Here is a 12,271-nt window from a genome sequence, read left to right as displayed (position 1 = left end):
TGCTGGATGGGTGGCTCGACTCCTGTTGCCCGCTCATCTCTGCACTGTGGATGCAGAGCATCTGCCACGGGCTGGGGAAGACGTTGGTTCCTCTCCTTGGGTTCGGAGGGTCAGCCGCATGAGCACAGCTCCTGCCACCTGCCACACGGCAGCTCACACACACACACACACAGTTCCAGCCTGACTCTAGGTCAATGCCAGGCAACAGTGGGATGGGCTGTGAACATCTTTTAGTTTTTAAAACCAATGTCTAATAAAACCAACACACACTCATTGTATGGCATCAGGAAAAATAGAAAAATGGAAAGTAGGAAAAAAAATCAGTCATACTCTCATGATCTCAAAACAATACTTTTGAACATGGGATGTGCTTCAGTCCGGACTTTTTCCCATGTATACTTTTTGATTAATTGTTTCTGCACGTATACCAGTCCTATATGCTTCTCTCTTTGTTTGTTTTTTTGCTAAAGATTATAGTATAGGGGTGCTTGGGTGGCTCAGTCAGTTGGGTGCCTACCTTTGGCTCGGGTTGTGATCTTGGGGTCCTGGGATCGAGCTCCGAATCGGGCTCTGCATTCAGCGGGAGTCTGCTTGTCCCCCTCTCTCTGCCCTTCCCCCTCCTCTCAATCTCCCTCTCTCTCAAATAAACAAAATCTTAAAAAAAAGATTACAGTATAGTCATTCCTCCATGTTATTAAAAAGTTCTGTCTCTATATAATTCTTACATTGTCATTTTTATGGTGATTTCTTTCTTTCTTTCTTTCTTTCTTTCTTTCTTTCTTTCTTTCTTTCTTTCTTTCTTCTTTCTTTCTTTCTTTTATGGCAGTATAATTTAGATGCAGCAAAGTGCACTAATCCTAGGTGCACAATTTGGTCAAGTTTTGATATGCATATACCCACATAACCATCCCCCCCCGATCGAGATGATAGAGCATCATTCTATCACCCCAGAAGGGGCCCTCATGCCACACCCAGGGGTAAGGGCCACCTGACTTCTGTCACCATGGATCATCAGGTGCCTCTCCTTTGAATTCATATAGATGGAATCATAGATGCTATCCTCTTCTGTGTCTGGCTTCTTTTGTTCAGTATATTGCCATAACCATATTTGCCAGAGTTCTGTTATTAGACATCAGGCTCTTTCCATTGATCCACTATTATGGACTGCTGCCGGTTCTCAGCGTGGCTGCCAGTGTTCTGATATCCCCACCAAGGAGGGCGCTCCCAGTGTCCCCAAAGCTACCTTCACCAAGAAAGTCAGAGAATCCCCATGGTCCTCAAAGAAAGAGGAAGAATCCCTCCCTGCCTCCTGTGTGTCTTAGCAATGATGCTAGGGTCCCATGACTCCCACACTGCTTCACCTTTGGCCTCAGATCCACTTCATGGTGAATGGGGCTGGGGGTCATTGCACTGTCCTCTCAACCCCTGATGTCTCTGTCCTCCAGGTCCTTCCCGGAATGACCCCCTTCCCAGCCCCTGCACCACATCCCCCATGCCCTGTGCAAATCATGAAACCAAGTGGACACTTGCAGGCTGTCTACCTCCTCGCTTATTATATATGTCCGGATGTGGTGGAAACCCTTTAACTCAGCTGGGAAGTCTGCTCTATGCATTTGGAGCATTTCTTTCAAATCAGTGCCCAGACATAGAGCTAATGCAATGCAGTGCACCGAGGAAGGCATGTAAATAGGCCCACTGTGACTTCAGATCGGATCACACCTGCACCTCTGTCTTCAGCTCTATGCAAAACAGGATACCATACAGGACTTTTTCTGTTGCCCCAAAATTGGCAGTTATGGCCCAAGGCTGAGGGCAGAGAGGTGTTAAGTACCCTACAGTTCTAAGGAAAACCACTGACACCTGGGGTCACACATCTTCCTTGGGGGCTTACTAGAGTGACAGAATCAGCTCTGTGCCCCTGGTTGTCATGTCGACTCCTTGCACCCCTGTCCTGTAAGGAGACAGATTTGGGCAGGAAAGGGTCCTAGAAATCGGCGGGCTTGATGAGGAGGTGAAAGGGGGTCCTCTCCTCAAAGCCAAGTGGGTCTGAGAGAATTACGTGAGGAATGGGAGCTTGCCAGAAGGGGAGGCCGGCACCTCCTTGCTGGGTGGGGCATCCTCTGGGCAGCAGGCCAGCTGAGCAGAAGAAGAGGGGATTGGAGAGAGGAGATGGTGGAGACAGGGCACAGCGGTGGAGGCAGCAAGGAGGTCCCGAGGATGTGAGAACACAGACGTAGTGTCAAAGTGACAATGTCTCAAGACATTTCCAACCTCAGTCACTCACCAAACCCGGGGCCAACCCTCCCCTAAATTCACAGAGGTCAGCTCACCAGCCCAGAGGCCTCTTCTCTCTGACGAGCCTCCTCTCGGTGCTCCTTGGTGGCCCTTGCTGCCGCTGGCTAACCAACCCTGAAGCTATTTCAGTTTGTTAGGGAAATACTAATAATTAGAAGAAGGCAAAGTAGAGAAGGATGGGGTCTGGGTGGCTCACTCCCAGGAGACAGCAGGGCCTTTGAGCGTCACGCATCGTGGAGGATGGCACTGGGCGGGCTCTGCCAAGGCCCCAACTCCACCAGAAATCTTGAAGACACCCGTCCCTGGAAATGAGGATCTTCCCTGACATCTGCTTGACTCCAACAGCCCACTCAAACATTTTCCTCGGGATGAAGAAGGCGGGGTTTCCCCTTCTAGAAATGGAAATAGTCAGCAGGTTTTTTCTTTTTTTTTAAGAATTTTTTTTTTTAATTTATTTATTTGAGACAGAGAGAGAGAGAGAGAGAGAGAGAGAGAGCAGGAGCAGTGGGGAGAGGGAGAAGCAGGCTCCCTACTGAGCAGAGAGCCCATGTGGGACTCGATCCCAGGACCTGGAGATCATGACCTGAGCCGAAGGCAGACGCTTAACGACTGAGCCACCCAGGTGCCCCTAGTCAGCAGCTTTTAAGTAGCGGTTTCTTTGGTGGCAATAAATTCCTACCACAGCTATTACTACCGTGACGTGGGACTGTCAGTGAGTTAGTGACTCTCTCCTCTGGGCTCTCAGAACATTTCACATATGCCTCTACTTCTGTGCTTTGCACGGTGCCTGGTGATTTACAAATACCCCATTCTCTACCCCTCCTCCCCCCCCCAGTCCCTGCACTTAGAGGGGCCTAAGAACGTGGGAATTAACACACCCATCCTTATGTGCCTGGCCCAGACTGGCACATGGTAGGTCGTCAGGGGTGTTGGCTGCATTGAACTCCCTGATGGAGTAACAAATGGATACTTTTCCAAATTTTATTTATGAAGCCACTATGTACCATATGTACTAATCAGCCTTTGTGCTTTTTGGCGAACAGCCCCCACAGTTCAGTGGCTTAAAGCAGCAAGCGTGGACTTCTTGCTCCCGTGACGTGTGGCTGCCGTGTGTGGCCGGGGCTCTGGCTCTGTTCTCTGGGTCTCTTTGCTCGCTTGCCACGGCACCCACTGTGGCCTGGGACGCACCTTCCCATGGCTGAGCAGGGAGAGCCAGAGTCTCAGCCCAACCACCTCTATCACTCTGTGTGGATGAGGCAGATGGCACTTCCACTCACTCTTTAGTGGCCGAGCCTCCCGTGGATGGAGGAGGATACCTGCAGGGCACACCCTAAGTCAAGTCACACCGCAGGGACAGGCATGTGTCCTCACACAGGGGAAGGAGTGAAAAGTGGAGAACAGTAAGACAACCTACCACACCACAGAAGAACAAAATAGGCAGGCTTTTTATTATTATTATTATTATGGTTAGAACACTTAACAGGCCATCTACCCTCTCAGCAGATTTTTATTTTATTTTATTTTATTATTTTTTAAAGATTTTATTTATTTATTCATGAGAGACAGAGAGAGAGAGAGAGAGAAGCAGAGGGAGAAGCAGTCTCCCTGCCGAGCAGGGAGCCCGATGCGGGACTCGATCCCAGGACGCTGGGATCATGACCTGAGCCGAAGGCAGACGCTTAACCGTCTGAGCCACCCAGGCGCCCCAGATTTTTAAATGTACCATACGGTATTGTATCAACAGGTACAATGTTGTAAGCAGATGTTTGGAACTTCTCATCTTGTATAACTGAAATTTTATGCACATTGATAAAGGTATAAAGAAAATGCGGCATATACATGCAATGGAGTATTTTATTCGCCCTTACACGGAAGGACGTCCTGCCATATGCAGCAACATGGGTGAGCCTTGCGACATTAGGCTGGGTGAAATAAACCAGTCATAGAAGGACAAATGCTACATGATTCCCCTTACACGAGGTACCTAAAATAGTCCGAATCATGGATGTAAAGAGTAGAATGGTGGTTGCCAGAGGCTGGGTTGGGGGGTGGGTAGGAGAAAATGGGGAGTCGCTAATCAGGTAGTTTTGTAAACAACAGTGTAGTTAGAGCATTAACTCATTTTCCGAATCATAGCTTAAAAAAACCCCCAGTATTTACACTTCATCATCCAAACAAAATTTCATGCATTCATGAGGATACTACAAATACCGGAAGGCAAAGCCTGCTCTCCCCACCCCAAACACACACACTTCTTTCTGAAACCTTCTCCAGCCGTGAAGCAGGAAAGGAAAACCATCGTCGCTTACAGCTCTCGAGCTGCCAGGTTCCAGAAGCCCTGTCTTTCCTGCTTGTGTCAGATCAGAAATGCACTGGGTCACCCAGGTGTACCTTCTTAACTTGGCTCACCCAAGATAAGAGTCTTTGCTGACTTAAGTGAGCCAACTCCTCCCCTTTACAAATCGGGTTTAAAAATTCGATTAGGGGTCAGTGTGATTTAGGAGTTCCCACTCCAAATTGGACAGTTTGAACATGAATGACATTGGCAGAGCACAGAAGCATTTGAACACGATCAAACCCATGACCTCCTAGACTTCATAATGATACGAAGGATTTGTGGCCGTAAGGCTGGGAGAATAAAGACCCTGTCGAGATCCCATCTGTGCAGCGTGGGCTATGATCCAAATGGTACGAGTTAGACGCCGCATCGCCATGAGCTAGTAAGCCCGTAGACCAGACCCTGGACTCCCTGATCAACAACTATTCATGTTGAATTGGTAGTCTCCCAAACATACCACAGGCTCCAACTTTCTAAGCTCAAAACCAGAATTCTCTCTGGGATTAATACGGTATTTTCAGGCTTGACATAATAGCAACTCTTAAAATGATACTCTGCCCCATTTGCAAGTTACAGTTTCAGCTTTACTTTTATTTTTACTTTATTATTATTATTATTACATATGCGAACTCTATGCCTAGATCCAAAAATGAGGTGCTGGAAGGTAGTTTGGAAAACATTTTACCCCAACCCCATCTAGAGTCTTCCTCGTGTAGGTCCGCCCCATCTGGCTGATTAGACCCCGAGATTCACAGGCTAGGGTATGACTTCCAAGGCGGGGGCCTCTGTCATCTTTGCCGGCTCCTTCTCTGCCCCGGTGACACACCCCAGGGCCCCCACCGGTTTTTCCCCCTCTCCCGGGCCCATGGAGGGGTTCTGGCTGCACCGTTTTCTACTCCCCAAGGCCACTCTCCTGGACCTCCTCGAGCTGGCTCTGGAGCAGGGCAATCCTTCGGGCAAGAGTGATGTGATGAAGTCTCAGGGGGTGGGGAGCGCAGATGGGGCCAGGGCAGCAGGGACAGGTAACAAGAAGATAAACACAGTCAGATCCAAAGACCTGAGGCCTCTACGGGTTCGGATGCATCCTTCCTGGCCTTTCCTAGCTGATTCTGGAAACATTGCTGCAGGGGGTTGCGGGGCGGTGTGTGTGCTCACACAGCCTCCAGAGCTCTTGCTACAGTTCCAGATGCAGGAAGTCATCCACCTTCACGCCTTCTCCCCATCACTACCTGCAAACCTCCCCTTTCCCTGCACAGCCCAAACGAGGGCTTTTATTTTTCATCTCATTATAGACTACATAGATTTTATAAACAAACACGTTCATACATTTTTACATAGGGGCACGTGGCTTACGACGCATGTGAAAAATGGGGCATGATATTTAATAGATTGCAAAAGTAGACTGCGTGGTTGTCACAGATAAATGGCAACAAAGCAAAAATGTGTCATGTACTTACACAGAAGAGGATGATTGGACCCAAATGAAGCTCTCAGAGGGTTCTTGGCGTTCCCATGCTCTCCCTGAGCAGGTGGGGCCTTCCAGGTTAATATGGGTGGGAAACAGGGCCTGGGGGCGGCACTGCTGTCTGGCTGGACCAACGAAGCCCTTCCCATCCTCCTCACCCAGGCTCAGCCATGCCCACACCTCCTGGCACTCGACACTGACCCCATGCGCCCTCACGCCATCCACCCATGCCCACTTGCCCCCCTCCCCACCTCCAGCTGGACCCCTGACCAAAGGGATAGACAGCATTGCAGAGCCAGTGAAGAGAAGGTGAAGGCCGGGAGAAGCACATAAGCATTTTCCAGGTATGGCGTTTTCCAGGAACTGGGAGGAGCTCGTTGGAGAAGTCACAGTCTCTACCCACAGTTGTTCTGGACTATCCCCTGAGTGCGCCTTGGTCACGTAGGGAGGAACAAAATCTGTCTTGGTGCGCACGACCCTGAGGTTCCTGAGCGTGCTATTGCCTCAGAAGCTCACAGGCCTCCCTTCTGCAACAGACCCTTGAGGCTTTATTATCACATACAGATTGCTGTCCCCTCTTAAAAGTAAGAAGCAAACTGCTACTCATTTACAAACCAACTGAGACCTCCTGCTCCCCTGTGGAAGGTGTGTATGTGGAACTCACTCGATCCGCGGTCTCCCCATAGAAGATTGGGCACTGTTTGCAGAGGTGTTTGGCGATGTGCTTTCGGAAGAATGTGGAGAGATACCTTCTGAACTTCTCCCCGACGAAGGCGTAGATGATGGGGTTGACGCAACAGTGTGTCATCCCAAGGGTCTCTGTCACCTGCATGATCTGGTCCAGCTGACTGGTGCTCTGACAGTTGCTCACATTAAAGGACTCCTGGAAGGTGCTCAGGAGAAGCACGATGTTGTTGGGAGCCCAGAAAAGAAAGTAAACAATCATGATCACGAAAATGAGCCTCACGGCCTTGTGCCTCTTCTTCTCGTTTCGGCACCGGAGCAGGGTCTTGAGGATGGCCGAATAGCAGATGACCATGACAAGCAGGGGCAGGACCAGGCCCAAGATGCTCCTCATTATTGTATGGAAACTCTTCCATGTTTTTGAAAAGTGAGAACTGCAGGACATAAAATCTTCTTCCTTTTCCACTCTCGCGAAGACGATCCCGGGGAGAGAGGCGAACATGGACACCACCCAGGTGACCCCGCTTGTCAACACCCCAAAGGTGACTGTCCTGGCCTTTAATGCAAACACGGCGTGGACGATCGCCAGGTACCTGTCGATGGTCAGGAGGATAATGAAGAAGTTTCCGCCAAAATACCCAACGTGATACAGCCCGGTGAATGACTTACACATCACCTCCCCCAAGAGCCACCCGTGTACGGCATAGTGGGCCCAGAACGGGATGGTGAGAAGGAAGAGCAGGTCGGAGATGGCCAAATTGAGCAGGTAGATGTCCGTCATGCTCTTCAGCCTCTTGCAGTTGATGAGGATGAGGGCGACCAGCATGTTGCCCACGAAGCCAAAGATGAACACCAGCGAGTAGAGCGGAGGCAGGAGCCCGGCTGCGATTTGCTTCACATTGGCCTTCTGACAGGGCGCGCTGTAATCATAGTCATAAATGGTGGTGGGTTCTTCATCGCTGCCCTGGATGTTGGTTGTAAACAGAGAATGCGATGTGGACGGCATGTTGTGGCTGGCCTGGAGAAACGTGCTGTTGTCACCCATCTTTCTCCGTCCTGTAATCAGAGAACAAACTGCTAACACGCCACGTAACCGCTGCCGTCCCCGAGCTTAAAAATACCCTCGCTCCGTGTCAGCGACCGCCTGGTCTTTGTCTCTGCTTCACGGCCGTGTCCTGGAAAGCTCTCGTGTTGGCTGATCACTTCCCTTTATTCCTGGGAGCAGACGCTAGCTGTCTCCCCACCAGCCGTTTCTCAACACCCCAGGCCTTCCCGGAGGACCCAGCTCGCATCGTATAATGCCCTGCACGGCATACTTACTGCTCCACATCCTCTCCAGGGGGTACACGGGCCGGTGACCCGTGCCTGGAGGACAACAAGGAAGGGCACTGTGTGAGGGGGCCTCTGGGAACGCTCTTCTCCGACGGGAGAGATGCAGCAGAAACCCGGGCCTGCCCCTTCTGCTGCTCGAGCTTGTCTTGTGAGGGCTTGGTGTTTGGGACCCTGAACAAAAGACTCAGAGAACGGAGCAAAACGAGGCCGAGTCCCAGCACCGCCAGGTTGTAAGCCCAGCCTTGAACTGCTCATCCTCTGACGTCTTGTGATTTGAAAAACATAAGCCCTCGTTTTTAAGCTACTGTGAGTTCCATGTTCTGTTACTTGCAGCCAAACGCCTTCTAACTAACTCTCAACTCTCTGCCTCCACCTCCCCGCCAAAGCTTCCTGGGCAAGGTTGCCATGGCAACCCAACTACTAAATGCCCTGGGTCTGCTTCAGCTTCATCCTCGATGAGCACTGGAACCTTCTGCTAAGTTCTTCCATTTAAAACTCTTGTGCCTTCTGGGAGGTTAGTGCCTGCCTTGGGCCTCCTTATTCATTTTCTTCGTTGGTGTCTCCTTCCCCTGCCCACCCTGCGAGAGCCCCCAGGCACCATCCTTGGCTGCCACCTCTTTACCTGCTACCTCTTTATTCTCGCCCCCAAGTCCTTGCTGAGTCGTGCTGTCTAATCACGGGGTTCTAGGCACCCTGAATGTCAATGCATCCCAAAGCTCTGCCTTCCAGTCTCACCTTTCAACCCCTACATCTCAGAGTTGAATTTCCCATCGCCTCCTGCGTAGCACCCCGTGGGTTGACCCATTTAACCAGCATTCACTGAGCACCTACCGTGAGCCATACTCAGATCTACTACTGCTGTCATGATCATTGTCATGTGAATTCTACCTCATAAACACCTCCGGGCTCAGCCCCTCTGCACCTCTGTCAGGCTGCCACTGTCTGGCCTCAGACCCTCCCCACTTCCATCTTTGCTGTGGTCTTGCTCGCAGCTTATTCCTGACCATGTTCCTTCTCAACCTGTCCTCCCCAACACTGCAATGGGATCGTGCGCTTCTCAGCTGAAAACCACAGTGGTCCCACACATTGCATGTGGCAGGACCTCAAAGGCAATGCCCAGACCACTCGTCAGTCTTGTCTACGCTCATGTCTTCCCAGCTTCGTCTCCAGTCACTCCTCAAACCCCAGGTCCTGTGCTCCCACCCCAGCCACCTCCCGTCCATTTTCCTGCAAACTTACCTGCTTCAGCAGTTTTGCAGAAGCTTGCCCCTCTGCCTAAAATGCCTGGTGAGCTCCTAGTCATCCGCCAGTACCTCTTGTTCAAATTCCCCTTCTCTGTGAAGCCAAACCTGCCTCCTCTAATCAATCACTCCAGTCATCTCATAACACTATGCATACCTCTAAACAAGTCCTTATCACACGATCTCCAATACACTGTGTGCCCCTTGAAGTCCAACCATGTTTCTGTTTCCAGCTCTTATGATATAGCATCCGGCTAAAGGAGGCACCAATAAATGTTCATTAAGGGAATGCATGAAAGTCTTTATCCTGAGTATAACATCTAATATCATTAGGCTTGATTCTCAAGAATATTCTTTTTTTTTTCCCTTTCCTGGTAGTGACTGTGAATTGGTTTTTATCTTTGTACACACCTTATTCTTCAATTTCTCTTCTAATTGATACATCTCATACATCTTTCATTTCACTAAGCCAGATTCTTGGAAATCTGCTGCAACTAAGTAAGACTTCTAATCAAGCTCTGGGGGAAAAAATGTATCCACCTAAAGAATTACGTCTATGATCATTAATTGAGTGCTCCTTAAGTTCCAGGTGCTGTGCTAAATACTTTGCATGCATTAGTTTAATACTTGCAAAAATATTGTGAGCAAGTGTTTATACATTATACAAGTGAAGAATTCAAAATTTAAGCCTGGACAAGTTAAATGACTTTCCCAAATTTACAAAACAAGTAATAGCTGAGCTGGATTTTGAACCTGGGGCTATTCCGTTACAAAAGACCTCAGGAGCTCCTATCTCCAGGCTGGGAGAGCAGAGATGGATATAGAATAGGTAACAATTTTCTAGGTATGCTTCCATGCCTTGAACTTCTTTGGCATTTAGACTTAAAAGCCACACATTCACCAATATGAAAATGCCCCACCTATGCATGCAGAAGTGTGCTCATGTGCGCACGTGCACACACACACATACACACGAAAACAAGCTCCACCAGGGCCAAGAACTTTGTCTTGCAATAAAGTATCTTGGTGCCCCAGAGCCCGATCTGGCACTTAGAGTCTGTTAAATAAATATCATTTCTGTAAGTGAATGACAGAGAACCAGCAGGCTGCAAGCTGCTGAGAAACACAATGCCCCACTGTGGACTAGCCTCCCAGGCAATCCAGTGGGAGACCTTTTAAAAACTAAGATATTGGGGATCCTTGCACTCAGCCCATTAAGTGCAGCACACCCTTTGGGCTGTTCTATAACCAACCACAGGGCTGGCTTCCTCATCTGGATGGGAAAGTGTGGACTGGACCAGTGGTTCTCAAATGCTGGGCTTCGGTATCACACAGGAAGTCTGTCAGTCAGAAATGCACAGCCCAGACCCTCTGGTGATTCAGATCAGGGTACGGGGGGCCAATCGCCCTGACCACTTCCACCGTGTGTTCTCTCCACGTTGTTGTTTACCTGCGCTGGCTTCTCATCTACCAGCCACCTCCTCCTCCACGACTTCTCCCCAGTCACTCCGGCACACCTAGCTCCTGACACAGCAGACTTGCAAGGTGTCACTTTCAAGTGTCAGGACACATCCTGAATCGATTAAAAGCTGACTCTCAGAAAAATAGATTCCTCACTTCAGCCCCCGTGGGCCTTCTGAATTGAGGAAAGAGGCCAATTTCGGTTCAGGGCTTGGACCATCACATAGATGGACTATGAAGCGGGGAGGGGGAATATTTGGGATAGAAAGTTCCAGCTCTTTAAAGCCCCAGGGCCTGGGAGGGGCAGAGTGAGAGAAGCAGCAGCTGAGTAGCCTGAATATCCTTACTTTCGTGACTGTCCTCTTTAGCGCACTCTCCTCTCACCTGAGCCCCGTGGGGTGGTCTCACCCTGCTCTGCACTTGTTCGCTGTTATCTGGGCCTCTCCAACATTTCTGGTGCAGACACCACCCTCCAGCCTTTTCTCCCCCAACACCATCCCCCAAGGTCCTGAGCTATGCAACCTTCAGGGTGTTCCCAGTCCCTGCATCTCCAGTGTTGGGATGCTTTGAGCCTGTGATTCATAAAGTAATGGAAAAAGCACCCACAACTCACCGGTGGATGGCTTCTCCCAAGTGGCACTAGAGGGTCCGGCTTCTCAGCAACTGAACCAAAGAGATCTGAAGGTAGAAACTTGGTGTGCAGAAGTAGGAAATAATGTTTCCTGCAGAAGAAGGCGGAGATACAACGGCAAGTAATGGTACAGATTTTAAAAAAAAAAAAAAAAAAAAAGAATGATATAGTTCTTCTTTTCCAGCCAGGAACATTGTACACTAGGTTGAGGTCTCCAGAGTAATATTAATTTTGAAATCTTACTTATGCAACCGTTAGTGTGAGTCAGGCGTACCCTGTTCATCAGCTCCTCTGTCTAACGACTCTGGGCTTCTTTATCTTGTGGGTCTCTATATCTGGAAATCTTCCTCTCTCTTCTGCCAGTGGTAATTTGCATGAAATGAGCACAACAGAACTTAATTTTCCAGAGGATAAATGCTAACAGTGGGGCTGTTGTTGAGGGTGGAGAAAACAGAATGAGTTTTATGTGGCCATGCACACTGGTGACATTATGGATTTGGGATCTGATTGGAAATTTTTTTTTAGGTGGAGATTTTTATTGAAAAGGGAATGTAAAATTGTCTCTTGTATCAGAGATGTCCTTAGCAATAAGGGCCTCAGTTATTTCAGGTCCAACTCCTCAGAAAGAACTTTTCCTAAAAGAAAACACCACAGAGATTCTGGGAGGACGGTCACATAGGAAGCACCAGAAATCTCTCTCCCCACCCAGACAACAATTGCACTGACAGAATCCATCTTATCTAACTATTCTGGAACTCTGGAATCTACTGAAGACCTGCAACTGTCACGAGGAGGCTTGGATGATCAATTGCAGTTAACTTTGG

General features: G+C 49.3%; 1 protein-coding gene across 2 annotated transcripts; it reads right to left on the bottom strand.

Annotated features, from left to right (window-relative positions):
- Positions 1–4,131: 4,131 nt before the first annotated feature.
- Positions 4,132–11,877, bottom strand: CCR2 (C-C motif chemokine receptor 2). 2 transcript variants are annotated; one of them, XM_031022233.2, is made up of 3 exons: positions 11,691–11,877; positions 11,430–11,538; positions 4,132–7,838 (listed from the first exon to the last, which is right to left on the bottom strand). In XM_031022233.2, exon 3 carries the CDS (start codon positions 7,825–7,827, stop codon positions 6,706–6,708), a length of 1,122 nt encoding a protein of 373 aa, XP_030878093.2. In that variant the 5' UTR covers positions 7,828–7,838; positions 11,430–11,538; positions 11,691–11,877; the 3' UTR covers positions 4,132–6,705. The 2 variants fall into 2 exon arrangements, with proteins under 2 accessions (XP_030878093.2, XP_081672758.1); XM_081816632.1 differs by lacking the exons at positions 11,430–11,538; positions 11,691–11,877 and adding an exon at positions 8,103–11,404.
- Between the last annotated feature and the right edge of the window lie 394 nt (positions 11,878–12,271).

The sequence above is a fragment of the Leptonychotes weddellii genome, chromosome 1 (assembly GCF_054177405.1).
Source record: "Leptonychotes weddellii isolate Sample4059 chromosome 1, ASM5417740v2, whole genome shotgun sequence".
In the NCBI taxonomy this organism is placed as follows: domain Eukaryota; kingdom Metazoa; phylum Chordata; class Mammalia; order Carnivora; family Phocidae; genus Leptonychotes; species Leptonychotes weddellii.
The sequence above is the reverse complement of the archived record's forward strand: the minus strand, read 5'-3'. Positions and strand labels throughout refer to the sequence as shown.